Source organism: Leuciscus leuciscus (assembly GCF_965113295.1).
Source record: "Leuciscus leuciscus genome assembly, chromosome: 19".
Lineage (NCBI taxonomy): Eukaryota > Metazoa > Chordata > Actinopteri > Cypriniformes > Leuciscidae > Leuciscus > Leuciscus leuciscus.
This window is the reverse complement of record NC_138743.1, coordinates 19,514,060-19,537,747: the sequence shown is the minus strand read 5'-3', so window position 1 is coordinate 19,537,747 and position 23,688 is coordinate 19,514,060. Positions and strand designations below refer to the sequence as shown.

At 37.7% G+C, this 23,688-nt stretch overlaps 5 protein-coding genes across 9 annotated transcripts in view; 3 read left to right on the top strand and 2 right to left on the bottom strand.

Moving 5' to 3' along the window:
* The window catches only part of ylpm1 (YLP motif containing 1), a 30,191-nt gene extending 28,414 nt beyond the window's left edge, over positions 1-1,777 (top strand). The window contains exon 18 of the mRNA XM_082146659.1: positions 595-1,777. Coding sequence (XP_082002785.1) covers positions 595-603 — 9 coding nt within the window. The 3' untranslated portion in view covers positions 604-1,777. The remainder of the gene's footprint in view (positions 1-594) is intronic.
* Positions 1,778-1,961: 184 nt separating this feature from the next.
* Positions 1,962-10,904, bottom strand: bpnt1 (bisphosphate nucleotidase 1). Of its 2 annotated transcripts, none has more exons than XM_082146727.1 (9): positions 10,789-10,904; positions 9,926-10,053; positions 8,502-8,606; positions 8,315-8,422; positions 7,199-7,247; positions 3,401-3,492; positions 3,110-3,307; positions 2,923-3,028; positions 1,962-2,834 (listed from the first exon to the last, which is right to left on the bottom strand). In XM_082146727.1, exons 2-9 carry the CDS (start codon positions 10,043-10,045, stop codon positions 2,683-2,685), a joined length of 930 nt encoding a protein of 309 aa, XP_082002853.1. In that variant the 5' UTR covers positions 10,046-10,053; positions 10,789-10,904; the 3' UTR covers positions 1,962-2,682. The 2 variants fall into 2 exon arrangements, with proteins under 2 accessions (XP_082002853.1, XP_082002852.1); XM_082146726.1 differs by having other exon boundaries at positions 9,926-10,099; positions 10,789-10,866.
* Positions 10,905-11,923: 1,019 nt separating this feature from the next.
* Positions 11,924-13,845, bottom strand: saysd1 (SAYSVFN motif domain containing 1). 2 transcript variants are annotated; one of them, XM_082146743.1, is made up of 3 exons: positions 13,748-13,845; positions 13,487-13,681; positions 11,924-12,627 (listed from the first exon to the last, which is right to left on the bottom strand). In XM_082146743.1, the coding sequence occupies exons 2-3, from the start codon at positions 13,670-13,672 to the stop codon at positions 12,316-12,318; spliced, it is 498 nt and encodes a 165-aa protein (XP_082002869.1). In that variant the 5' UTR covers positions 13,673-13,681; positions 13,748-13,845; the 3' UTR covers positions 11,924-12,315. The 2 variants fall into 2 exon arrangements, with proteins under 2 accessions (XP_082002869.1, XP_082002868.1); XM_082146742.1 differs by having other exon boundaries at positions 13,487-13,826.
* Positions 13,846-14,298: 453 nt separating this feature from the next.
* Positions 14,299-17,977, top strand: grcc10 (gene rich cluster, C10 gene). Its single transcript, XM_082146745.1, has 4 exons — positions 14,299-14,427; positions 15,006-15,094; positions 17,084-17,260; positions 17,335-17,977. The coding sequence occupies exons 2-4, from the start codon at positions 15,043-15,045 to the stop codon at positions 17,472-17,474; spliced, it is 369 nt and encodes a 122-aa protein (XP_082002871.1). The 5' UTR covers positions 14,299-14,427; positions 15,006-15,042; the 3' UTR covers positions 17,475-17,977.
* Positions 17,978-19,810: 1,833 nt separating this feature from the next.
* LOC309481662 (disks large-associated protein 2-like) overlaps positions 19,811-23,688 on the top strand; it is a 172,737-nt gene continuing 168,859 nt past the window's right edge. For 2 of the 3 annotated variants that reach the window (XM_082146663.1, XM_082146662.1), the window contains exon 1: positions 19,813-20,078. In XM_082146663.1, the coding sequence (XP_082002789.1) occupies positions 19,847-20,078 (232 nt within the window). In that variant the 5' untranslated portion in view covers positions 19,813-19,846. Of the gene's footprint in view, positions 20,079-23,688 lie in introns of all 3 variants that reach the window. The other variant, XM_082146666.1, reaches the window with a different exon arrangement.

Here is a 23,688-nt window from a genome sequence, read left to right as displayed (position 1 = left end):
ATAATTATTCAAATAACTTTCCCTCCCATTTGCAGCAACATCTCTTCTCTGATGATGTGTTTACTGGTGTGAGGGTGGGGCAACCTGTCACTCACATGACATCAACCAATAGCAAACCATCCTACTTTTTTTTTTTTCGTTGGAGAATCTGTTTAACTTGTTTAGCTCCAGCCTTGATCACACTCACCTGCCTGTAACTCTCTAGATTCTGACTATCTTGATTAGCTTGTTCAGCTGAGTTTGATCACAGTTGGAGCAAAACTCTGCAGGAAAGAGGAACTTTAGTGCCAGAATTGAGAACCCCTGCACTACACACTTGTAACCCATTTCATACACGCATGGGTAACTTAATTTGCCCTACTTAGGCCGTAGGTCATGTGCAAACTGTTTGGTGTTATATTATGTTGCACTATTTATTTTGCAGTTAATTGTTGTAAATAGATACAGCATCAAGGCCAATTGAATGAAACCCATTTCATTCCTCTTCCACACCTATTATACCCAGGAGAGCCTCTGGAAAAGATAACTTTTTGCTGAGTAATTCAATACATAAAGACAATAATGATTTGTATCTGTTTCTTTTCTTATTTCAAGGGTGATTAACATGACAGCAGCCTGGTGTTTTTAAGGAGGTGTGCAGTATCTTGACGTTGCAAGACTTAAAGGGATTAATCACAAAAATATGAAAATATACATCTTTTTACATCGTTTACTTGTTCTCATGTCGTTCCAAGCCTGTGTGACTTCCTTCCTAATGTGAAACACTGAAAGAGAAATTTGGAGTAATGTGCTGGCCCCTCTTCACATAATAAGAGAATGTGGAATTATAAAATAACTCATAGCAAGCCATAAAAAGACACATGCTGTACATTTCAAGACTTATAAAACAAGGAACAGTGATAATTATTTTATTTTATGACAATCTTGTTCTCCACTGTCTGCATCTATCCAATTTAAACATGGCACTTTTAGTTGCAACATCTATGACGTCACTAATTATCCCCGGACATGATGGAAAAATATGTGATGGGAGGAAAAAGCATATTTCAAAGGTTTTTAGCTCTCTCTCAGAAGTATTGCGTTCCCCCGAGCAACTTTGCGTTTGCTATCAAAACAGTCGTCTTCCTCCAAGTTTGCAAAAGCACAGGTTTTTTTTTTTCAAACCTCACATTTCCACCACAAGCTTTTCTGCGAGTGAACAACACACGTTTTCACGGAAGCACAAAGGTTTTGCGAGAAAACCTCTGATCTCTCTTCTTCTTTTTTTTTTTTACCATCACCATGTCCCTTTAGGGTATCCATATTCTAAGTAAACCGTGACTTAAAATTTGATGTTACTTGCACAAAGATGTGTGACTTTTGAGGACTTGGAATGTAGCGCCCAAGTCCAATTTTGTAGCTTCTTGAAACAGTTCTGATGTCTTTTCTTTTGGTACTGGTTGTATTTTCATTCGCTAACATCATGTGGGGGAAAATGGCCAGTACATTCTTCAACATTTACTTGTGTTCTACATGTGGTTTTGGAACGACATGAGGGGTCAGTAAATAATTTTTTTGAGTGAACTATGCCTTTAAGTCTCAATGTCTTGGAACTGCTGAACAGATGGCCTGCAAGCTGCCACTGGATCTGCTTATCAAATATAGGAAAAGTTTCGGACAGCATAGACCTCAGGTAAGCCTTTTACATACTATGCATTAATAAAAATATAATTACCACTTCTTTCTTTTTTTGGACATTTTAATAAAATATTTCAAATAAAGATGATTTCTCATTCAACTTGTGGTCTTGTTTTTAATCACATTGGGTTTTAAATGCTTGTAGCAAATATAGATCCAGCCGAGTAGCAGCTTCAATTTATACTACAATATAATAGACAAAAGATGGAAAACGGGCACAGGGCATACATATTACATTCAAAATAACTGACTACACTAAAAATTCTCACTCAGTTACCCCTAGATGGATAAGCAATATTTATAAATGTGGTAGAACCAATTGCAACCTACATACATATACATCATCATAAGGTTGTACCTACTACACAGTTTGCTTTGGCACACATTTCATTGTCATGTTTGTCTTAAAGCAACAAAGTAATGTTATTAGTGCACTTTTGTTGTGGGCCTGTTATTATAATGTTATGGCTGGTGATGCAAAACTGTCAAAAAGGTACAAGAAAAATACACACACCACATTTCAGAGTAGCAGGGTAGTTCAGACTTTCCTGATGCAACTTTTAATACAATGATTACAGAACTAATTTTAAATGCCTAACTTAGTACTGAAAACACTGGTTTTAAGTATTACTATACTAAAGTTAACTAAATGCATCTACCAAAAATGCCATAAGACAATAATCAATTCTGTCAGACAAATTGTTTTAAGGCAAAACACGGAATTAATGTAAAAGTTATGACCATAATCATATATATGCAATAGGACATGTATTTATAAATGTATATGTTGATAGTAATTTTGTTTTAAATTACCTACAAATGATATTACTACAAATAATAAAATGTTTTAAAATAAATGTATTTGGTCCCCTTATAAACGTGGTTGAAAACATGTGAATGTACTCATTAAATCTTAATAATCTTAAACAGTTAAATTTATGGCAAGGACATATCACAGCTTTGAGGCACAAAAGTTTACAGTATGACTTAATATCGTGTAATGGTTTAGTCAGAGGGGAGAGCCTGTAGGACAGCCTGTGGGACTCTGCTTATATAGTACTGATGATCCCGTAGAGTCGCCAGAACTCCAGCAGAATTCATGTGCTTCACATTGGCATCATATCTGAATGCATTACCATGGATGTCTGTCAGTTTGCCTGTATATGAAAACAACATAAAAAACGCTTAAATATACTTTATATTTACCTTAAATATCAAGCAAAACATGCAAACAATGACTATCACCTCCAACTGCATGCAGAATTGCCTCAGGCGCACATGTGTCCCACTTTTTACATCCTGGACTGGCAAACACATAAGCGGAGGCCTTTCCCTCCACTAGTTGAATAATCTAGCAGGCCCAGAATGAAGATGTGATTAGTTCAATTTTAATGCCAATATTGACTCAGCCGAATCAAGGCTAGTGTCCCACCTTATTCCCAGCTCCTCCCACTCTGATGACATCATGAGGCTCCATGGCTTGAACTGTGTCGGTCACAAGTTTATTGCTATGGGACCGCGTGGTCGTGATGATTCTTTTACCATCTGGGACTTCCTGGAGTTGAAACCCAAATGCGCCCAAACCCAGAACTCCCCATAAAGTTCTGCCCAAAGAAGCACCAGCCCCAATCTGAGTGAACAGAGAGAACAAAAAAACAGGTTAACCAATCCAAGCCTTTACCAAATGTAGTGTAGCATGTGTGACCCCATCAACCGGTTGGACCTGGTAGTTGTAGAAGGGCTGATTGATGACTCCAGCAATGGCTGTCCCTCTATAAGCAATCCCTATTAGCACTGTCACATGATCCAGAAGCCCTGCAATGAAACAGCAAACAAACATTACGCAAAGTACTTATTAGTCAAGCCCAACAATGAAAATATTTTTTAACCCCTCTATGCTCTTTTATATGTCCTCCTTTTTATAACGGTATGAGTAAGACAGAGTTGTGGTGCAGCAATTTTGAGCATCAACGATATACTATAGCAAAATCGAAGAACAAACTGTTGATATGTCAATTTGAACAAAAGCAGGCCAAAACGTTCCAGGAATGTTCACATCTGGCTGGTAAACATTACAGCGATTACAGAACAGGTAGGTGTGGCTTTGAGGCTCTGCTTACTTTGACATGGAAATGTACTACAGTTCATTTCTTCTTTTGGGTTCATTGAGGTCAAGCATCCGTGAGTAAAAACATAAACACACTGGAGAGCTACTTTATGGTAGAAATTCAAGATCTAATTCTAACTGAAATAAGCACCGGTGTATCTTTTTACTTTACAGTGTATCTTTCTTTTTTTTTTTTTTTACGTGTATCACTGTAAAGCTGCTGGTTTCAAATAATCTGTTGTGTGAAGTCATATATGAACGTGATATGACTTTTACTGGAGAGCCGAACTGCTGGTGAAAACATATCAACATCCCTATGATCAGAAGCTTTCTTAACTTCTGTTTTCTCACTGCTTCCATTTTTGTTGTGTGTTTATTTTGTTATTGAAAGGAAAGTGAGCAGCACATATTTACAGCATCGGGATGTTTGCTAACAATATACTGCTGCTCAGATATTTCAAATGTATTTTTACCCATAAGCGAAGAACTAAAAAAATAACTTTGCTGTGAGTATATCGGTGTCTTTAGTGCCATGTCCATCCATGTCCCTAACCCTTTCCCCAATATTTACCTCAAAATTCCCTGTCTTTTCTGCCTGATAAGGTACTTTTCCAATAAAGTGGTGGTAACTTCCAACTAAAATGGGATGCATGGACAAGATTTAACAGGTTCACTGGATAACTTAATGTAAAAAACATTTTTCAGTTGCACTTTATCAGCAACAAAGTGCACAAATGCAATGCATTTGTAGTTTCTGGTCAACTATGAGAAATTGTAAATGCCTGACTTAACAGCTGTTTTTGATTGGCTGCAACCTTCTACTCTTGTCTAATTTCACGGTGACATCTCATGCCTCAAAAAGAAAGAAAAAAACAAACATTAAATCACCGTACGGTTAGGGGCTCTGTGGGGCTGCACTGGCTTCTGTATGTAAACTGGGTTGTACAAAACCCTTGCAGCTACAACAGAGACAGGAGAACAAAGACAGAGAGAGAAAGAGGGGAAAAGAAAGAGCAGATCACAATGTGACAGTATCAGGTGTGTTGGACATATGGAGGTCAAGTGGAGGTAGAGTTAGACAAAAAAATCAGAGATAGAAGAGAACGGAGGGATAGTGCTGTTGCAGTGGGCATGCTCGCAACACTATGTCCCTAACTAGGCGTGACATGAACGTCAAGTCATTTTTCTGTCCTCACTGAAAGTGAAATTCTGTGGGAAGGGACAAAAATCAAAGCCAATCAAATGGTAACTGGTGTTTGGTACAGGTATATACTGTAGATCTGGATTTTGAAAAAAAGATTCTGATGTGGATGGAACTAACTCAAGAGGAGCAAAACTCCTGGAGAGCCACAGCCCTGCAGAGTTTGGTTCAAACCTGTGTCTGAGATCGCATACTCTCTTGAGTAGGTACTTATTTTGAATAAGTAATTACTTCATGCCTGCTAAAAAAGTATGTTCTATATAGTATGAGTGTGTGTAGTATGAATGTAATGCGGACATACTACATTCGCCATGTTGGCATTATCATGTGACCTTCCAGTGTCACTTCACTGTCATTCATAAATCTTCTCCCGTGGCCTCATGGGACAGTTAAGTGTCCATCATATGCACACTTCAGAATCTCGCCGGAAGTAGTAGATCATCCGGGTACTTTTTGCCTACTCTTTTATGAGTACTTTGAATTTGGAAATACTTCTTTTGTCACATACTGTTTTTTGCCTACTATATAGTAGGGAAGTATATGATTTCAGATGGGCCTTAAGGACTTGATTAGCTGGATCATATGCTTTTAATTAAGGTTGAAGCTGAAGTCTGCAGGGCTCTGGCCCTCCAGGAACTGAGTTTTGCACCCCTGGACAACTGGTGTGACACAGAAAAAGGGTGCAGACATATTGGCAATATTTCGGGAAAAATTTGCCGCCAAAAAAGGTCAATTTTCAACAGTCTAGCACTGTATGAAGTACTGCTCACACAGAAGTCACTTTCAAACCAAGCAACTTTCTGTTGGTCAGTGTTTGTGTGACCAACTTGAACAAGAGCAAAATCTTTGTAGAGAACTTTTTCGCCCTCACACAAAACTCCCAAGCATGCAATTTCTACTGGATTTCATCTGCAAAATTGTATAGAGCAATGGTAAATGTGACTCCCTATTTACACCTGGTATCGACATCCACCTTGAGTGATTCGATCAGTCGAGGGCATTTACATCTGATCTTAACATCAATCTCCCACTAATACATACTTGTAGTTGGATTTTGGCTGGGTGGCAAGCGAGTAAGCCATTCTTCACTCTTGTCAGAGAAGTACACTTTGCTTGTCCGTATTTCGCTCTGTTTCGCAGACGGACATGTCCATCCGTGTTCACCATCAATGGAGGATAATTTAAAGGCTTGTGCTCTTAAAGGGATACTCCACCGTTTTGTCATATTAAACTATGTTATTCCCTTAACTAAGACGAGTTGATACATACCTCTCTCATCTCAGTGCGTGCACTCAATCGCTCTGATGCGCGGTGATACTCTGATAGTACTTAGCTTACCCCAGTATATTCAATGGTATCTGACAGCAATGAATTTAGAAGTGACCAAACACATCAACGTTTTCCCTATTTAAAAACAGTTACACGAGTAGTTATACGATCAAGTATGGTGACACAAAATAAAACGTGGCGCTTTTCTAAGTGGGTTAAAAAGGATAACTATAATGTATGGCGGAATAGCACTTTTGGGAGTAGTTCGAATCGGCGCAGTAAAAAGTCACGCCTGATCCTCTTCCTCTCACTTCTGTCAATAGTGGGAAGAGGATCAGGCATGACTTTAACTACTCGTGTAACTGTTTTTAAACAGGGAAAACGTTGATGTGTTTGGTCACTTCTAAATTCATTGCTGTCAGATACCATTGAATATACTGGGGTAAGCTAAGTACTATCAGGGTGTCACCGCGCGTCAGAGCGATTAAGTGCACGCACTGAGATGAGAGAGGTATGTATCAACTCGTCTTAGTTAAGGGAATAACATAGTTTAATATGAAAAAACGGTGGAGTATCCCTTTAACAGTGTGGAACGTAGACAGTCAATGGCTATGTTTACATGGAAATCTTTTGTTTTAATCGGGAAAAATGATGTGAGGACTGATGGGACGTTGTTCTGCTCCGCTTCATAGACAATGAGTGGAAGGAGAATTTTAGAATAACAAGACATTAATTTATGACACTTTCTTTCTACAAATTCTACCTGCAAATGTGGTTTGTATAATCGATGACAAAATGTAGATCACTTGTGATCACTTCACCCCAAACAGATGTTAATACCAGGTGCTTTATTGCACAATGTTGGTTACAGTCACAGCTGAAAAAGACCAAAACTCAAATGGAAGTGGGAGTTGAGTAATGCTGAAAGCTGTTTATCTGCTCACCTTCTGTATATTCTTTAGTGCCATCAAGAGGGTCCACCCACACAACCAGCTGAAAAATAAAGATGAAACCTTAGTCAAATACCAGATTGAGTTACTTTTATGTTCCTACTCTTTTAAAACTCTTTCAGAATAAGTTCATTTAAAAATGGTATATTCTATATTTAACCGGTCCTACTCGACCCGCTCAGGGGTGCGTTTCCCAAAAGCACTGTTAGCCAACTATGGTCACAAGTTCCGTCGTTATCAGCATAGTTCAATGAGTCGGTGTTTCCCGAAAACATAGTTCCAACGAACATTCGCAAGCAGCATCGCAAAGTTGTGTGGTTGGAACGACAGCTCTCGACCTGTGGTTAGAAGCAGAGTTTCTTGTTTACATGACATGTGGACTCAATAAATCCTTATCTTGAGCCAAATAAGCAAGCTGACATTCAGTACAATCTATATCTTTTATTTAGAATACATACAAATGTAATTTACGTCTTTTAGTTTGTCAAGAGATTTAAAGCGTAGTTTTTGAAGAGTGCGCATGTGCTCTAGTAAGAACGAGCCTATGATTGAATCTGTAAATAAAGCAAAATAACTGAGAAAAATGAGAAATAGTCCTCAGATGCCATGTCCGTAATTTATAGCAAAACATCTAACATTAATTTGATCTCAAACAGATTCATTAAAAGAAGTTATTACTCCAACACCTGCGTGACATCATTAACCAACGTGGTTGAACGACCAATTTGCGACAATTCGGTTTTGGGAAACAGTCGTGACTAGCTAGTTGATTTCTTGGACAATGCATCGTACTATAGTAGTTAAGCAGTGACTACATCGTTGTACAAGAAACGAACCCCTGAGCGAGATTCGAAATGTAAAAAGCACCAAATGTAACCGGTCCTACTCGACCCTTTCCGAGTGGCATTCGAATCAGCGTCTCCGGCATGGGAGGCGGTGCGCTAACAAGGACGCTAAAGACCGCAGCCGCTAGCACTGATCGCTAGTGCGCCTCTTGAGGCCAGGGGAGTGAGGTTTACACGCACAGCTCTTACTGGCTTGCCTCCGTTACATACAATTATTATATGTTTTATGCATTATGGCCACATTCTGGTTCCTCTTCCTCTTTACCTCTTCCTCCTTCAGGCTGGCATACTGATTGGGACAGGATTTTTGTAGGATTAGGCTGCTGTGCCCGTTCTCTATCAGGTCTTCCTCAACAGACTCATCTGGTAATTCCTACACAAATAAAAGCAGTTTAGACAGCTGTTTGGAGCCAAAACAGGCTGAGCATCTTCATATTACGAGACCTACACACCTCCTCCCCGATGATAGTGACTTTAGGGAAGCTTTTCAACAGGGATGCACATATACTCTTCTGAGCAAGCCTGTCAGCCAGTGTCTGTAGATCATCAGCTCCTGTCTATGCCAAAAGCAAAGGTTACAAAAATATGTCATAAGCATATGTCAAAACGAGCAAATAATTTCACAATCCAGAGTTAGTTCATCAGCTGTTCTCTTCTCAAGTCTTGGCTCTAGGGCTTCCCCCCTAATAGTCCACCAAACGTTAAGGCCTCGATATACTTAAAGCTGAAATCGAAGAACGAACTGATGTGACATCATTTCGAACAAAATCAGGCAGTTTGGAGTTTGTTTTGGAAGTTAGAAACAGCTTGCCAAAGCGAACTTTCCAGAAAAACTTTCCAACCATTGGTCCGTGGCGATTACATACTAGGTAGGTGTGTGCGGTTTCCACTTCAAAGCTAAAGTGCTATATAAATAAAATTGACTTGACTTTACTAGAGTGCCGAATTGCAGAACTCGTGCAAACATATCCATGTTGCCATGATCAGATGCTTTTCTTACACTTTATTCAAATGCTTGCCGTTTTCTCAATTCTGTTGTGTTTATTTTGTTATGGAGAGGAAAGCGTGCAGCACATATTTACTCATCTAACCATTGCTCTCAGATGTGTGGGTGGCTTTGGATGTTTGCTAACGGTATAGCACTGCTCATGTATTTCAAACTTGGTTTTACCCCTAAACTAAGAATGGTAAAGAACTTTACCGTGAGTATATCGGGGCCTTTAGTCGATGAGAAGAGGCTTAGTTGACAAATTTTTTATTGGTCAGTGGGTCACATAAAAAACAAACTCCACAGGAAGTGGCGAAGTTACGCAGTCCAAACGGACAGATCGTTAACACGGCTGGTCCACGTGGAAATTATGCCATGCAGGAAATTCAAATGTTCACCTATCATTCATCAACCTCAAGTATGGCTTATCATACCATGTAAGTTTAACTTAACGCTTAAATTAACGAATACTAGTCGAATAGCAAAATCTCTGGTCAGGGGCAGCCCTGTTCCTGGATCAGTACCCTTGTTAAACAAATCAGATTTTAGTGTCTGATTTGGGGTTAAAGGGATAGTTCAACCAAATATGAAAATTATGTCATCATTTACTCGCCCTTATGTTGTTCCAAACCTGTATGAGTTTCTTTCTTCTGTTGAACACAAAAGAAGATATTTTGAAGAATGTTGGTAATCAAGACAGTTGATGGTAGCCATTGACTTCCATAGTATATTTTTCCTACTATGTAAGTCAATGGCTAGTACCGTCAACTGTCTGGTTACCAACATTCTTCAAAATATCTTCTTCAACTAAATTCATCAACTTGTCATCTCAAATAGGAAATGTATTTGGATCAACACTTCTTGGTCACATGCCACCACTTGCTATACCTTTTCAACAATACCAAGCTCTCCACTTTGAAGCACTTTACGGACAATAGTTCCAGCCTTTTCCGCCACGGCATAGGCTGAAGCCACCAACCGCATCAGCACTGCAGGACTGCTCGCCATGACACTAGCTGAAACAGAAAGCACACCTTGCTGCAGTTCAAAAAGACACACCTCCTGCAAACAACCAGGGGAAAAGTCAGAAGATAATGGAAGTATTGCAATGTCATGATTATCTGATCATTATGAGAGGAATGGGATTCTAGCTAATCAATACAATGCATCAGATGGAGCTGAACTAAGTTCAGTTAATTTTTTTCATCAAAGTTAATGCTAGATTTGTTCTTATAATGCACATCATGAATGTTTTAAACAGTTGTGATTCAAATTGAGGTATAGGCAAGTAAAATCACATTTTGAGGAAATTGAATTTTGAGAATAGACCTAGACCTGTTTTGTCTCAGTACCAGAGTCAGCACATGCCCCTTGACAACAATACTTCACGAACTGTATAGGTAGTTAATGAGTAATTATGAAAAAATGGCACTGGGTGAAGATCCCTGCTAAAGTTCCTGAACAATCTGCATGGAAGACACTTTAAGGCACTGTCGTCCAAATGATTAACACTCGTGCCTGAAACTCAAACTCATACTTGTTATTACCACTCACGACATTTATAAAACATATAGGCTAAGTCTATACTTCTTAACTCTTAAATCATGTTAGCTATAATCGTTTGAACTTGTTCTCAACATTTATTCAGCATGCATTCCTGGGCGATATGCTACTCGCGTACAAAGCGGTGCAGACTGTTATTAAGCAATAATTGTGTATTTTGATGACTTATTCTATAACTGCGGTCTTACTTTAATCGCAGTCCGTGTCCAGAGTTCAGGAAGGATCAGCGGTTGACAGCACACACAGATTCCTATCGGACACAGCACTGAAGGACAGGAAGGCGTCATTATGTACATCGTAGTGTTTTGTAGTTCTCGTCTTGTAGTGTCTTAGTGCCCGTTGTGTTGCTTTCTTTTTAAAGCAGTAGTTCACCCAAATTTCTATCATTCTATAAAGTCATACGGGTTTTAAGTGAGGGTTTGTAAATTATGATTTTTAGGGTGAACTTCATTTAAAGTCTTCAAGAAATCAAAATAGACAAATTCCTGTTTTTATGGAATACTGCAGTATTTATTATGATTTATAAGGGCACATTATTATTATTTTTTATTCATGTGCTCTTGTAATCTTTAATAAAATAACTTCCCATCCCGATGGACAAAATACAATTCTGCCCAACATCTTTTCTTGTACAAGAAGCCGTTTCATGTTTGACATCAATAGATCACAATAAGTACTAAAATATATCACAACTTCCGTTTCATGCTGACTTTAATTCACACACCTAAAAACCTTCCTAAAATCAATAATTTGTTGTATGAATTATGATGTTGGTGAGGGAAAGAATGTTGATATGGTTTCCCTATGTCAATTTCAACAAGTCATTGCATTTATAGAGGTATAATTATAATATACAGGGCCTAAAACTAACTTTTTGGTACACCTGCCAGTGACTTAAGAAAATTTACCGGCCATACATATTTTCTAAGAAACTATTTTTGCAAAAATAGGCAGTGAAAATTCACAATTCTCTATTCCAATTTCTATACCACAGCTAAAACTACTAGCATAACTAATATACATTTACCAAAAGTAGATCCAATATACTGATAGTGTACTGATACTGTGTGTATGTATGTGTGTGTGTGTATATATACATATATATATAGTAACATATTGCAAAAGAATAAATCAAACTTTGTATGTAGCCTACTTTATTTTCCATAAGATACATTTAAGTTAAACCATAACCATGCACCCTAAAAGTGTGTACAGTAAGGCCTCATTGTTATTTTAGTGTAGTAGGTTGTAGTAGCAGTAGGCTTAATAGCATTTTCTGATCAAATACTGAACTTAATTAAGTCAAAGAGCACTAAATACATCTGAATCTGAGAGATTTTATTCTAGAGCAGTTGTATATACATTCATCAAAAAGTTATATCACTCAGTAGGCTAATACATTTCAGCTCCAGATATTAAATTAGTTTGGACAACAGAACCTATAGCTGAGTGTTAACTTAAAAATATGTGACCTGTTCTCATTTGCTAGATGTATGATTGGATTAAACTGTAAGAAGGAGGTGTATATGTGTATATCTATATTAATGAAATAATGCTTTTTATTTAGGTAAATACGAGTAAACCATTAAAGAACTGAGATACATTAATATAATGCAAATAAGTTTCCCAAGTCCACATATAGACAATCTTCCTTGTGGTCCAGACAGTTGGCTGCAAAGTTTGCATGACTTTTAAACATGTTCATGTATTGGCCATCAAGAATTGATTACCATGAATCCCATCTCTCCTTCCAGCTGTTCGGCTGTTAAAGTCCCCAGAATGGGTTGACAATCAGGGTTAAACACGGAGTATGCGCTCATTTCTCCAGGTTGTCTGGCTTTTGGGCTTCGAAGGCCCTCATAGAGCCAGTAGAATAATGATATGACAAAAAATGGCAGGCCGAACTCAAGTTCTGAAAAAAGCCCCAACAGCACAAGCCACAGCAGCACTTTAAACAGGGTCAGATGGGTAAGAACCAGACGCTGAAGCCAACAACCGGATGTAGTATTCAGAAGATCACTTTGATCCTGAAATAACAGGAAAATATTACATTTAGTTGGACAAAAATGACATGGTCAGTTTTCAGTTTATATGGAAACTTTATTCCTCCTCGGAGTAAGACATTAAAGGTAGAGTAGGCAATTTCGTAGAGGCTAGCAATAGAAAGCTAGCTTTGAGAGCATAAGACAGCAGTTTGTCTGGATAGCCTCACAAAACACGCTGATAATGTCTGCGCAAGCAGCGCGGAGGTTTGGAAATACAGGTTGACAGACAGGTAGGATATCCTATCATTGCATTCAGACCAAATGCAATGATTGGATAAACTTTTTTTTGGTCCTGACTTCCACAGAAGATATATGTACTTTTTTATTATTATTGATTGCTATTAGGATGTGAAGAGAGTTTCAACCAGTACAACAAAAAGGGTTTAAAACCTTTAAAAAGGTATTTGTCGTTTTGACTTTTATCTCACAATTCTTTTTTAAGCTATTCAGACTTTAATTCTCGCAACTTCCAGTTTAGAACCCGCAACGCTAACTTGTTTTTTTTTTTTGTTTTTTTTTTTGAAATATTTACACAAAATTAAGAAAATGGGCAATAAACTCGGGTATAAAACTACAAAGAAATTGCGATTTTCTTTTTCGCAATTCTGGCCTTTTGTCCTCAGAACTGTAATATCAACTCGCAATTGACAGTTATAAAGTCAGAACTGGGAGATATAACATCAAAATTGCGAGAAAAAAAGTCAGAATTGTGAGGAAAAAGGTCGTCATTACCTTTTTTTGTTTGATTTTATTCCGTGGCGGAAACAAGCTTCCATAGTTTTATTTATCACTGTGTTACTGTGCATGGTTTTTACAGTAGTAGCCTAAGTTGCGATCAGACCTGTTTGTGTGGACTCTGAGGGCAGGTTTTGGGCTTCAGGAACTCTCCTGTTGTGTCAGGAGACACTGCCGGAGAATCGTCGCTTGTTTTTGCTTTCATTTCACTCTGGATCTCACGAACAGCAGGTTTGTCAGCTTCAGTCTGGGCTTTCTTTCGGGCTCTGAATTCAGCCAGCTTGCGTTCCATATTTCATACCTGAAATGTTATTAGAGTCAAAATGTATGTGGTCATTAAATAAAAAAATACGTGTCAGTATATTACCAGACTTCCGTAGTATCCGTACTGATTTTGCACCGGTCGACAAACGCTGCTGTGTCAAACGACTGTTTGTTGACTATGACACTAAAGATGTGTTTCCTGTAGGGGCGCTTAGTGGCCCAAAAAGCGAATCCTTCATTTAACCGCATTCAAATTTCAGGACGTTTTTTGTCTCAATGAAAAACAATATCATATAAAACATATAATATTTTAAGTTTATTCATTCAAATGATTAATATATGACATAAATGAAATCGTAAGCGCGCAGCAATCTGTATAAAGTCATTTAAATGGACACATATGTCTGTAATCGCAGACCTCTGTTACTGGTCCAGTCTGACTAGCGCTGAGAAAAGTAACAGGTATCAAGTGACAACACTCTTTCAGCAAAGGTGCGGATAATAATGGCAATTACAGTGACACTTAATTTGACTGAAAATACACAGTGAAGAGTTCAATTAGAGAAGTATTATTTAGACCAATCGTGCTTCACCAATCCGAAACTAAATTCGGGCCTCAAAGCCTCGCCCATTTTATAACTTGTTGATAGTTTCATTGCCATTCTATCTTATTTCTATGGTTCAGTTGTTGTTGTTTCTAACGGACACTTTAACGGCTGTACCGTCCGGAAGTGTGCGCGCGTCACAGGAGAGGTACTGTGATCAGGTACTGGCTTCAACGATGTAAGTACATAGAAATGTTACAAATATAATTAGGGAAAAATATAATGACATATTTAACTTTGGAGCTCAGAGACAGTGATCAATCGCGGTAAGCGGAACTAACATGCCAGTGATAGATAACAGCTAAACCCTGCATAGGTCTCATTCTTCATAACACATCAAAATTACACGGGTCTAATAATCTATATAAGTTGAGGCTGATTGAAAGCAATATGTTCCGCTATTTATTCCGTATATTTAAGTATTTGTTTGGTATTTCATCTTTGCCCATGATTATTACCAAGACCTGATGTGGTCTACAATGAAAACTACAGATGGACAACCATAATAATATTGAGATTGTATTCTTCTATTAGGCTATTATTATTATTATTATTATTATATTATTATTTTATGAATACAGTACGTAGTGATACCGTAATGGTACACAGCTGCCAGTGTTCTCACGTTGATGTTGAAAATGTGTTATTTTGGAGAAAGATGAACAGTCAAGCTCATGTAGTGTTCTTCATTGATTATTAGAGTATGCTTAAATAATGTCATAGCGATTTTATAATTGTTTAAATTTGCCATTGCAGTCATTGGTGGTGAATCTGCCCCGTGGAGTGAGCCGTCATGGCCTCTGCCCCAGCACAGCAGCCCTCGCTCACTGTGGAGCAGGCAAGAGGTGAGAGAGATGTTACATGCCCAAAAATGAAAATTAGCCTATGATTTACTCACCCTCAAGTCATCCTAGGTGTATATGACATTCTTCTTTCAGACGAACACAATCAAGAGTTAAATAAAAAAATGTCCTGGCTCTTCCAAGCTTTATAATGGCAGTGAATGACTGTTTGTTTTGAAGCTAGAATTCCTTTAAGATTCTGAGGGCGCATGAATAAAAAATGCATTTATAATAAATTCTACGAGCATACAAGATTTGTCCATTTAGATATCAGTGTCTTCTCGTCTTAGTCATGGAAAGAAGATGTGTCCCCGAACATTTTCCATCGTAGTTTTCATTAACGACTTGGCATGACTTGTATTTTTTATTTAGACTTAGTCCTTTTTAGTTATTATCATATTTTGTTAACCTATCCTGTTTTTGTTTATCCATGTTTTAGTTGACTAAATTTTAGTCTAGTTTTACTCAATGAAACTTTCATCAGCATCTCAATCCCTAGGTTGTAAATCAGTTTATCGTGTGCACTAATTCAGCACTGCTAAGGACCCTGGCTCACTGACATTGGGACACTGATGACTGTTTCCGGGTGCGTCTCAATCAGCTCCCTTGTTCGGTAGGGCACTGATCAGGGAGTCGGCCATTATATCTCATATCGCAGAATCCTTCCAGTGTACTGAAACGTTCGCTCTCTAAAAAGTACCACAATACACTGTAAAAACCAGGGAGCATCGATGCTCACTATGGCTGTGTCAGATATATATGATTCCTAGTGCGCACGGACTTACTAAATGACTGAGTGCCCTGTTTGTTGCAGTTTACTTCCTTTCAACCCATATTTTGTAAACAAATTTTTTATTTGTGAAAAAATAATGATTTGATGGGGGGGGGGGGGGGGGGGGGGGGTTATTTTGTAGCCATAGGAAATAATTTGTTCCCCTGTTTTATTTAAATCAAAACAGTAAGTAAGTAAACCGTACTCACTAATTCATTATTAATTAGTGGAAATTAATTTGATTTAACAATTCATGGGGGTGAATTCTTAATGTGAATTCTTAATTTGCAGGAGTAAATTTGATTTAACTTAATTCGTGGGAGCAAGTTCTTAATTCATGGGAGTGAATTCTTAATTTATGTGAGCAAATTTTTAATTAGTGGGAACGAATTTGATTTACCTTAATTCATGGGAGCGAATTCTTAATTTGTGGGAATGAATTTGATTTAACTTTAGTCGTGGGAACATATTTCACTTAACTTAATTCGTGGGATCGAATTTGTTAGATTTAAATTAATTTGTGGGAATGAATTTGATTGAACTTTATTCGTGGGAACATATTTCACTTAACTTAATTTGTGAGATCGAATTTGTTTGATTTAACTTAATTTGTAGGAGCAAAATTCTTAATTCGTCTGAGCGAATTTGATTGAACTTAATTCATGGGAGTGAATTCTTAATTCATGGGAATGAATTTGATTTAACTTAATTCGTGGGAGCGAATTTGCTTGATTGAACTTAATTTGTGGGAGCGAATTTGATTTAAATTAATTGTGGGAACAAATTTGATTTAACTTAATCTGTGCCTATGATATAGCCTATGTACTTTTGTCTGCATGTCATGTACGGGGCTCTGTACTTTTCTTCTCTATTGTGACGTATATCTGAGAGAAACGGCTTCTCAAACAAACAAACAAACAAACAAAAAAAATTTAGGGTGAGACTTGATTTTGTCCATCGGGAATAGATTGGATGGCTGTGGTTCGCTATAGCTGTGATGTGATTGACAGGTTGTCCCGCCCTCACGCCAGTGAACACATCATCAGAGAAGAGATTTCGCTTCAAGGAAGTTAGTTTAGTTAAAGATTACAAGGGCACGTGAATAAAAAAAAAAAGATTTATAATAAATTCTACGAGAATACAACATTCATCAACAAACATTTTTCGTCATTAACGACTTGAACACTCAGCCAAACTGTTGTCCCATTCATCCATTGCAGTTGTTCTCAGTGAGGTGATCCAGGCTTTCTCCGTGCCTGAGAACGCAGCCCGCATGGAGGAAGCCAGAGAAAGCGCCTGCAACGACATGGGCAAGATGCTGCAGCTGGTGCTTCCCGTAGCCACTCAGATCCAGCAGGAGGTCATCAAAGCATACGGCTTCAACAATGAGGGAGAAGGTGAGACTGAGGACGCAAAACACGCAAACACTAATAAAAAGCTGTCATTTCAACCTCTGCGTTTTGCCTTTCAGGTGTTCTCAAATTCGCGCGGCTGGTAAAGATGTATGAAACTCAGGACCCAGAGATCGCAGCCATGTCACTGAAACTCAAGAGTCTCCTCCTGCCGCCCCTCTCCACTCCTCCCATCGGCAGTGGCATCCCGACCTCATAGAACAAGCCCAAACTCCCGGTTCATAAAGTTCAAATTCGTGTCGTCTTTAAAACTTTGTATAGTGCAAACACATTCAGGGTTTCCAAAATTCAAGTCTGTTTTGACGCTTCTTTCAAGGGTCATTTAAACTGAGGGAAAATATTTGAATAAAAAGTAAACCATTATTAGTTAACATCTACATTCCCATTTTCTTTCAGTGAAATGATTAGTATTCAAAGCATTTGTTTTTTTTCTCTCACACATTTTTTTGTTTTTATATTCATTTTGCTAATGTTGAATGTGCATATTTATCAAGCATAACTCTTAATTTGTTAAGGCCCTTTGAAGGTCTTATTTGTTTGTTTTATACTGTTGGCATTAATAATTCACTTTTGCCTATGTTATTGACATATGGATCACATTTATACATGATAACCTGTGACACTTCTTATGATCATTGCTGTTTGCAAAACTTATCATTGTCATATAAACAGTATTTATCCAATAAAGTTTTTTTTACTCAATGGAAAGATATTTCTTATCATGAAATGACTGATTTTGTGATTTTGACTGTGAATACTGTTAGATTTCTTGTCTTAATTCTCGTAAACATACAAACATAACGTTAAATAAGAGCAACACATTTACCCTTTATCATCCTCACCAAGAAAAAAGCAATGGAAAAATGTTTTCTTTTAAGTTTTTATGTTGTTGGGGCAATAATAAAAAACAATCAGTGTTTTTTCCCAATAGAACCTGTTTTTTTGTATAGGCATCTACCAAACTGTTGAGAAGTCACTTTATGGTAAAATTGATAATACATTAATAAATAATTTAATACAAATACATTGAAAATAATTTTTTTTTAAATGAAACTTTCTATCTTAACCTTTATCGTAAAAAACTTTACTTTTAAGCTCTCTATCTATCTATCTATCTATCTATCTATCTATCTATCTATCTATCTATCTATCTATCTATCTATCTATCTATCTATCTATCTATCTATCTATCTATCTATCTCCATCCATCCATCTATCAGTTCTGGGTAGTAACTGATTACATGTAATCTGAATTACATAATCAGATTCCAAAATTTAAGTAATTGTAATTTAAAAATGCTCATAATCAGATAATACTTTTTTTTTTCTGATTACATATTCACATTAATGTCTGAAAATGTATATTATTATTAGCTAGTGTTTTTTTCTAATTGTTTTTCATTTTTATTTTACGTTTTTATGATTAAATTATCTTTTCATCAAATCACGAACCCTGCGGTTCCTTCACAAACTGGGAAACCATAACTTAATGTAATGTTTTAGCACTTCATGTTGTTGATAAAGAATTAATATAGTTTCTTTCTTTTTGTATTTCCATATCATTATGGACGGTAAAAGAACAATATAGCCTATGGTAGCCTACGTTAGGTCAAAAATTGTCAAAAAGTAGTCAAATGAGATATTACATAAACTAGGCCTACAATTTTTATCGTAATTATGTAATCAGTAATCTATCTATCTATCTATCTATCTATCTATCTATCTATCTATCTATCTATCTATCTATCTATCTATCTATCTATCTATCTATCTATCTATCTATCTATCTATCTATCTATCTATCTATCTATCTATAGCTCCCCCTAGTGGAGGAAACGTCTCAAAAGTTGTCAAGTTATTTATGGCAATGACGCTTTATTTGAATGCCTCGTCTCCACCATGACCACCTTCTTTCTTTATAAGCTCAGTGTCTTAATCAGATGTATTTATGAGTTATGATGATAACGCAGTGTATGGGTTATTGGAGCGGACGGATGATGCGGAGGGTCTGCGGGGATTGTGCTGATGCGAACGGACTGCAGCTGAACACGTGTGTGTTTATGAAAGCCATGGACTGCTGATACACACCTGATCCTGTGCTTACAAACATCCGCATGCAAGCGATGCTACGAACCCCTGGAGAATGTCAGCTCTGAAAAAGGTATTGCAGATATGGAAATAAAATAGTGTTATTATAGCAGTATTCTAATAATCGGTAGCCTTCTGATGTTCCAGTGGAATTTAAGACAGTTATAACTAGATGATGGCAATTATACGTGTCATAAAAAAAAATAAAAAAAACGTTTCTGCTGATGTCATAAATAGTCATAATCATTTTTTTACCCACCTGCTGTTGCCTTAAACAGTGATGACATCATATGTATATCTATCTCACATAATATTAACTCAACGTAACATTATCAGAATAAGTACAGAATCGTATCTGTTTGTATGCAAAGGGTTTTACAAGGCAATATTGAGAGTTAAATATCTCTAGGCTGTGGATTGTGGAGGAGTACCTATGTTTGTGATTTTTTCTTCTTTTTTTCTTTTTCTTTTTTTCTTTTGCTCATGCAGCATCAGGAGGTCGAAGAGTCCATAAACTTGAGTTATCATGGCCCCTGTCACAGTGAAATGGTTTATCTCATCTGTTCATCCTCTTCCCTCCACTCACTGACTGTCTCGTTCTCTGTGTGTGAAATTTACTCCATTGTACTATTTCCATCTTCATTTCTCCATCTGCCACAGGTGTTACCATGGATACTGCAGACACATTGCTGCCTTTTCCTTGACAAGAGTCCAGGTAAGAGACAGGTTGTGATATTTAGGGCATTTCCCCCGTCATCTTAAAGGGATAGTTCACCCAGAAATGAAAATGTTGTCATCACTTACTCCCCCACACGTCGCTTCAAACATGTATAGGTTTCTTTCTTCTGCTGAACACAAAATAATATATTTTGAAGAATGTTGGTAATCAAACAGTTGACGGTAGCCATTGACTTCCATAGTTAAAAAAACAAACAAAACTATATTAGTCAATGGTTAACGTCAACTGTCTGGTTGCCAACATTCTTCAAAATATCTTCTTTTGTGTTCAACAGAAGTAAGTAAGTCATACAGGTTTGAAACAACTTGGGGGTGAGTAAATAAATTAAAAATTTTAGGTGAACTATCCCTTTAACTCCAAGCAGAGAGAGAGCTCTGTGCAGTTATTTGTGGATTTAAAGGGATAGTTCACCCCAAAATAGAAAATTCTGTTGTAATTTACTCACCCTCAAGTCCAAGTTCCAAACCTGTATGACTTACTTTCTTTTGTGGTCTACAAAAAAGCACCATTAATATCCATACGACTTCTGACATTAATAATGCTACAAATAATTTAGATTTCAAATAAATGCTTTCTTTTAAAATTTATATTCATCAAAGAACTCTGAAAAAAAAATGTATCAAGGTTTCCACAAAATTATTAAGGCCTATTCACAACAAGAACAAGAACTTTATGTTTATTATAAGCACACTGCAGTGTTGTTGTCTGCTGCTTTAAATGCTCAAGCTCTTTAAAGTCGGGTGGATTCAATGTTTTTATTGTTCATCAGCTTGAAAAAATGAAATCATTATTCATGTGGTTTAAAACTTTTATAGTAATAGCTATTATCATTGGTGTAAATAGGACTTTAAGCAGCACAACTACACTCATCAGCCACTTTATTAAGTAGACCTTGCTAGTACTGGTTTTTACCCTTTTGCCTTCAGAACTGCCTTAATTATTCATGGCACAGATTCAACAAGGAACTGGAAACATTCTTCCGAGATTTTGGTCTGAATTGACATGAGAGCATCACACAGTTGCTGCAGATTTGTTGGCTGCACATCCATGATGTGAATCTCTCGTTCCTCCACATCCCAAAGGAGCTTTATTGGACTGAGATCTGTGGAGGCCATTTGAGTTTAGTGAACTCGTTGACATTGACAAGAAACCAGTTTGAGATGATTTGAGCTTTGTGACGTGGCGTTTCATCCTGCTGGAAGTAGCCATCGAATGATGGGTTCACTGTGGTCATAAAGGGATGGATATGGTCAGCAACAATACTCAGGTAGACTCTGGTGTTTAAATGATGATCAACTGGCACTAAGAGGCCCAAAGTGTGGCAAGAAAATCTCCTCCACACCATTACACCACCAGCAGCCTGAACTGTTGATACAAGGCAGGATGAATCCATGATTTCATGTTGTTTTCGCCAAATTCTGACCCGACCATCTGAATGTCAAAGCAGAAATCAAGACTCATCAGACCAGGCAACGTTTTTCCGATCTTCTGTTGTCCAGTTTTGGGGCGTCCATGTGAATTGTAGCCTCAGTTTCTGTTCTTATAGCTGACAGGAGTGTCACTGGTGTGTCTTCTGATGCTGTAGCTCTGCTTCAAGTGTTGTGTGTTCAGAGATGCTCTTCTGCAGACTGAGTGATATTATTTGAGTTACTGTTGCCTTTCTATCAGCTCAAACCAGTCTGGCCGTTCACCTCTGACCTCTGGCATCAACAAGGCATTTTCACCAGCAGAACTGCTGCTCACTGGATGTTTACTCTTTTTCTGACCATTCTCTGTAAACCTGAGAGATGGTTGTGCATGAGAATCTGCAGATCAGCAGTTTCTGAAATACTCGGACCAGCCCGTCTGACACCAACGACCATGAGTCACTTAAATCTCCTTTCTTCCCCATTCTGATGCTCAGTTTGAACTTCAGCAGATCATCTTGATCATGTCTACATGCCTAAATTCATTGAGTTGCTGCCATGTGATTGGCTGATTATATTTGCATTAACGAACAGTTGAACAGGTGTACCTTGTAACGTGGCCGGTGAGTGTATTTTCAACATTGATAAAAAGAGCAAATCAGCATATTAGAATGATTTCTAAATGATCATGTGACAATGAAAACTGGAGTAATGATGCTGAAAATACAGCTTTACCATCACAGGAAAAACATATATATTCACTGTATGTACTTTTTGAGACTTTTGAACTCCTTTTGTGTAACACCAAAGAAAGAAAGTCAAATGGACCAAATTCAGCAGTGGAAAACAAGTGACATTCTCAGAAAATTATAGAAATGAGGGTGAAAACAAAGAATTCTCATTTTTGGGTGAACTGTTCCTTGAAGTTTGTTCAGGGTGGGGTGGATTATTTTGAAATGTGACAAGCCCAAACCATCAAAAAAGCCATTTTCTTTTCCTAGTGTTCTCTCCATGCCATTTACTTTATTCATTGTAAAGTTAAACCGTGAACGCTTGTCTTGTGTTTGGCGGTGAATGTCTTTACCATTATCATGAACCCACGCATGATTTGGTCCGGACTGTGTCTGATGCTTCTGTCAGTTGTTGGAACGCCCAGTGTTAACCCACCCCTCTCTGTCAGGGTTCAAAGAATCCCAAGGTTACTGATGAACCACCTCATGCAATAAAAAAATAAAAAAATCTTAAGCCTACATATGATTGATGGCAAGCTGCCCAGCCTAAAGTGCATCAACCCACAATGTCCTGCATGGCTGTAGTTTACTTCAGTGTACCAGTGAATGTTTTGAGACTGCTGCTGTTTCTATGGAGACAAGGGAGGCTGATGTCATTGGAGGTTAGCCTGAACATGCACAGATCTGTTTGTGTGAGCCAGTATCTGACGCTGATTGTGTATTCAGCAGTATTCTACACAATCCATCGGTATTCATAAACTAGATCCAGGAGCAATCCTTATGTCAACAATTTGTGAAAGCATATTTCTAACGGTTCATTTGTTTCATGAAGAGGAGTGGAGAAAATGTCTCAGAATTAATTTCCCTCCCGAAATCATTCATCCTGGCTCAGCATTTTCTTGAAGTCTCGAAGCACATTTGTGCTTATCACAATCTACCTTACTGACTCCATGTTGTACTGTTGAGTTCAGGGCAATACAGAAAAGAATAAAGCTATGTCATCATTTTGTTAACTCATCTGATTGGTTTGATTTCATTCAGTTTTTCCCCATTTCCCAGGCATGTCTATTGTCAGTCAAGATTGTGACAGTTTGGGATTGACCCACTAGATGGCGCCGTTTTCAGATATTTTGAGTTGTGAGTTGTCCTATTCATCTCAACAGCAGTTGTTCAGTTTGTGCAGCACTCTTTTGTACTCTAGTTTTGTAGTTCGAGAGACTTTAATCATGGACGGACAGATAAGCGGGACGAGGGGGAACTACAGCACAGGACAAAAGTTCAGCTAGGACACAATCCAGGCACAATGCAGCTAACAACAATATGTTCTAAAACGTTTTGCTAATGTTCCCATCCAGTTATAGAAGTGTCCAGTCTTTTAAACGTTTTTCTTGGTTATGCGAACGTTAAAGCTGCAGTCCGTAGGTTTTCCTCTTTGTCGCCATCTCTGTT

What these genes read in the sequence shown, in the direction of transcription:
- grcc10 (XM_082146745.1), top strand. Translation starts at nt 15,043, where the DNA reads ATGGCCTCTGCCCCAGCACAGCAGCCCTCGCTCACTGTGGAGCAGGCA. An exon ending in CACTGTGGAGCAGGCAAGAG is followed by an intron (nt 15,095 to 17,083) that starts GTGAGAGAGATG and finishes CATCCATTGCAG; the next exon opens with TTGTTCTCAGTGAGGTGATC. An exon ending in CTTCAACAATGAGGGAGAAG is followed by an intron (nt 17,261 to 17,334) that starts GTGAGACTGAGG and finishes TTTGCCTTTCAG; the next exon opens with GTGTTCTCAAATTCGCGCGG.
- bpnt1 (XM_082146727.1), bottom strand. Translation starts at nt 10,045, where the DNA reads ATGGCGAGCAGTCCTGCAGTGCTGATGCGGTTGGTGGCTTCAGCCTAT. An exon ending in AGCTTGGTATTGTTGAAAAG is followed by an intron (nt 8,607 to 9,925) that starts GTATAGCAAGTG and finishes CTTTTGGCATAG; the next exon opens with ACAGGAGCTGATGATCTACA. An exon ending in CACTAAAGAATATACAGAAG is followed by an intron (nt 3,493 to 7,198) that starts GTGAGCAGATAA and finishes GTTTCATTGCAG; the next exon opens with GGCTTCTGGATCATGTGACA.
- saysd1 (XM_082146743.1), bottom strand. Translation starts at nt 13,672, where the DNA reads ATGGAACGCAAGCTGGCTGAATTCAGAGCCCGAAAGAAAGCCCAGACT. An exon ending in CTCAGAGTCCACACAAACAG is followed by an intron (nt 12,628 to 13,486) that starts GTCTGATCGCAA and finishes CTGTTATTTCAG; the next exon opens with GATCAAAGTGATCTTCTGAA.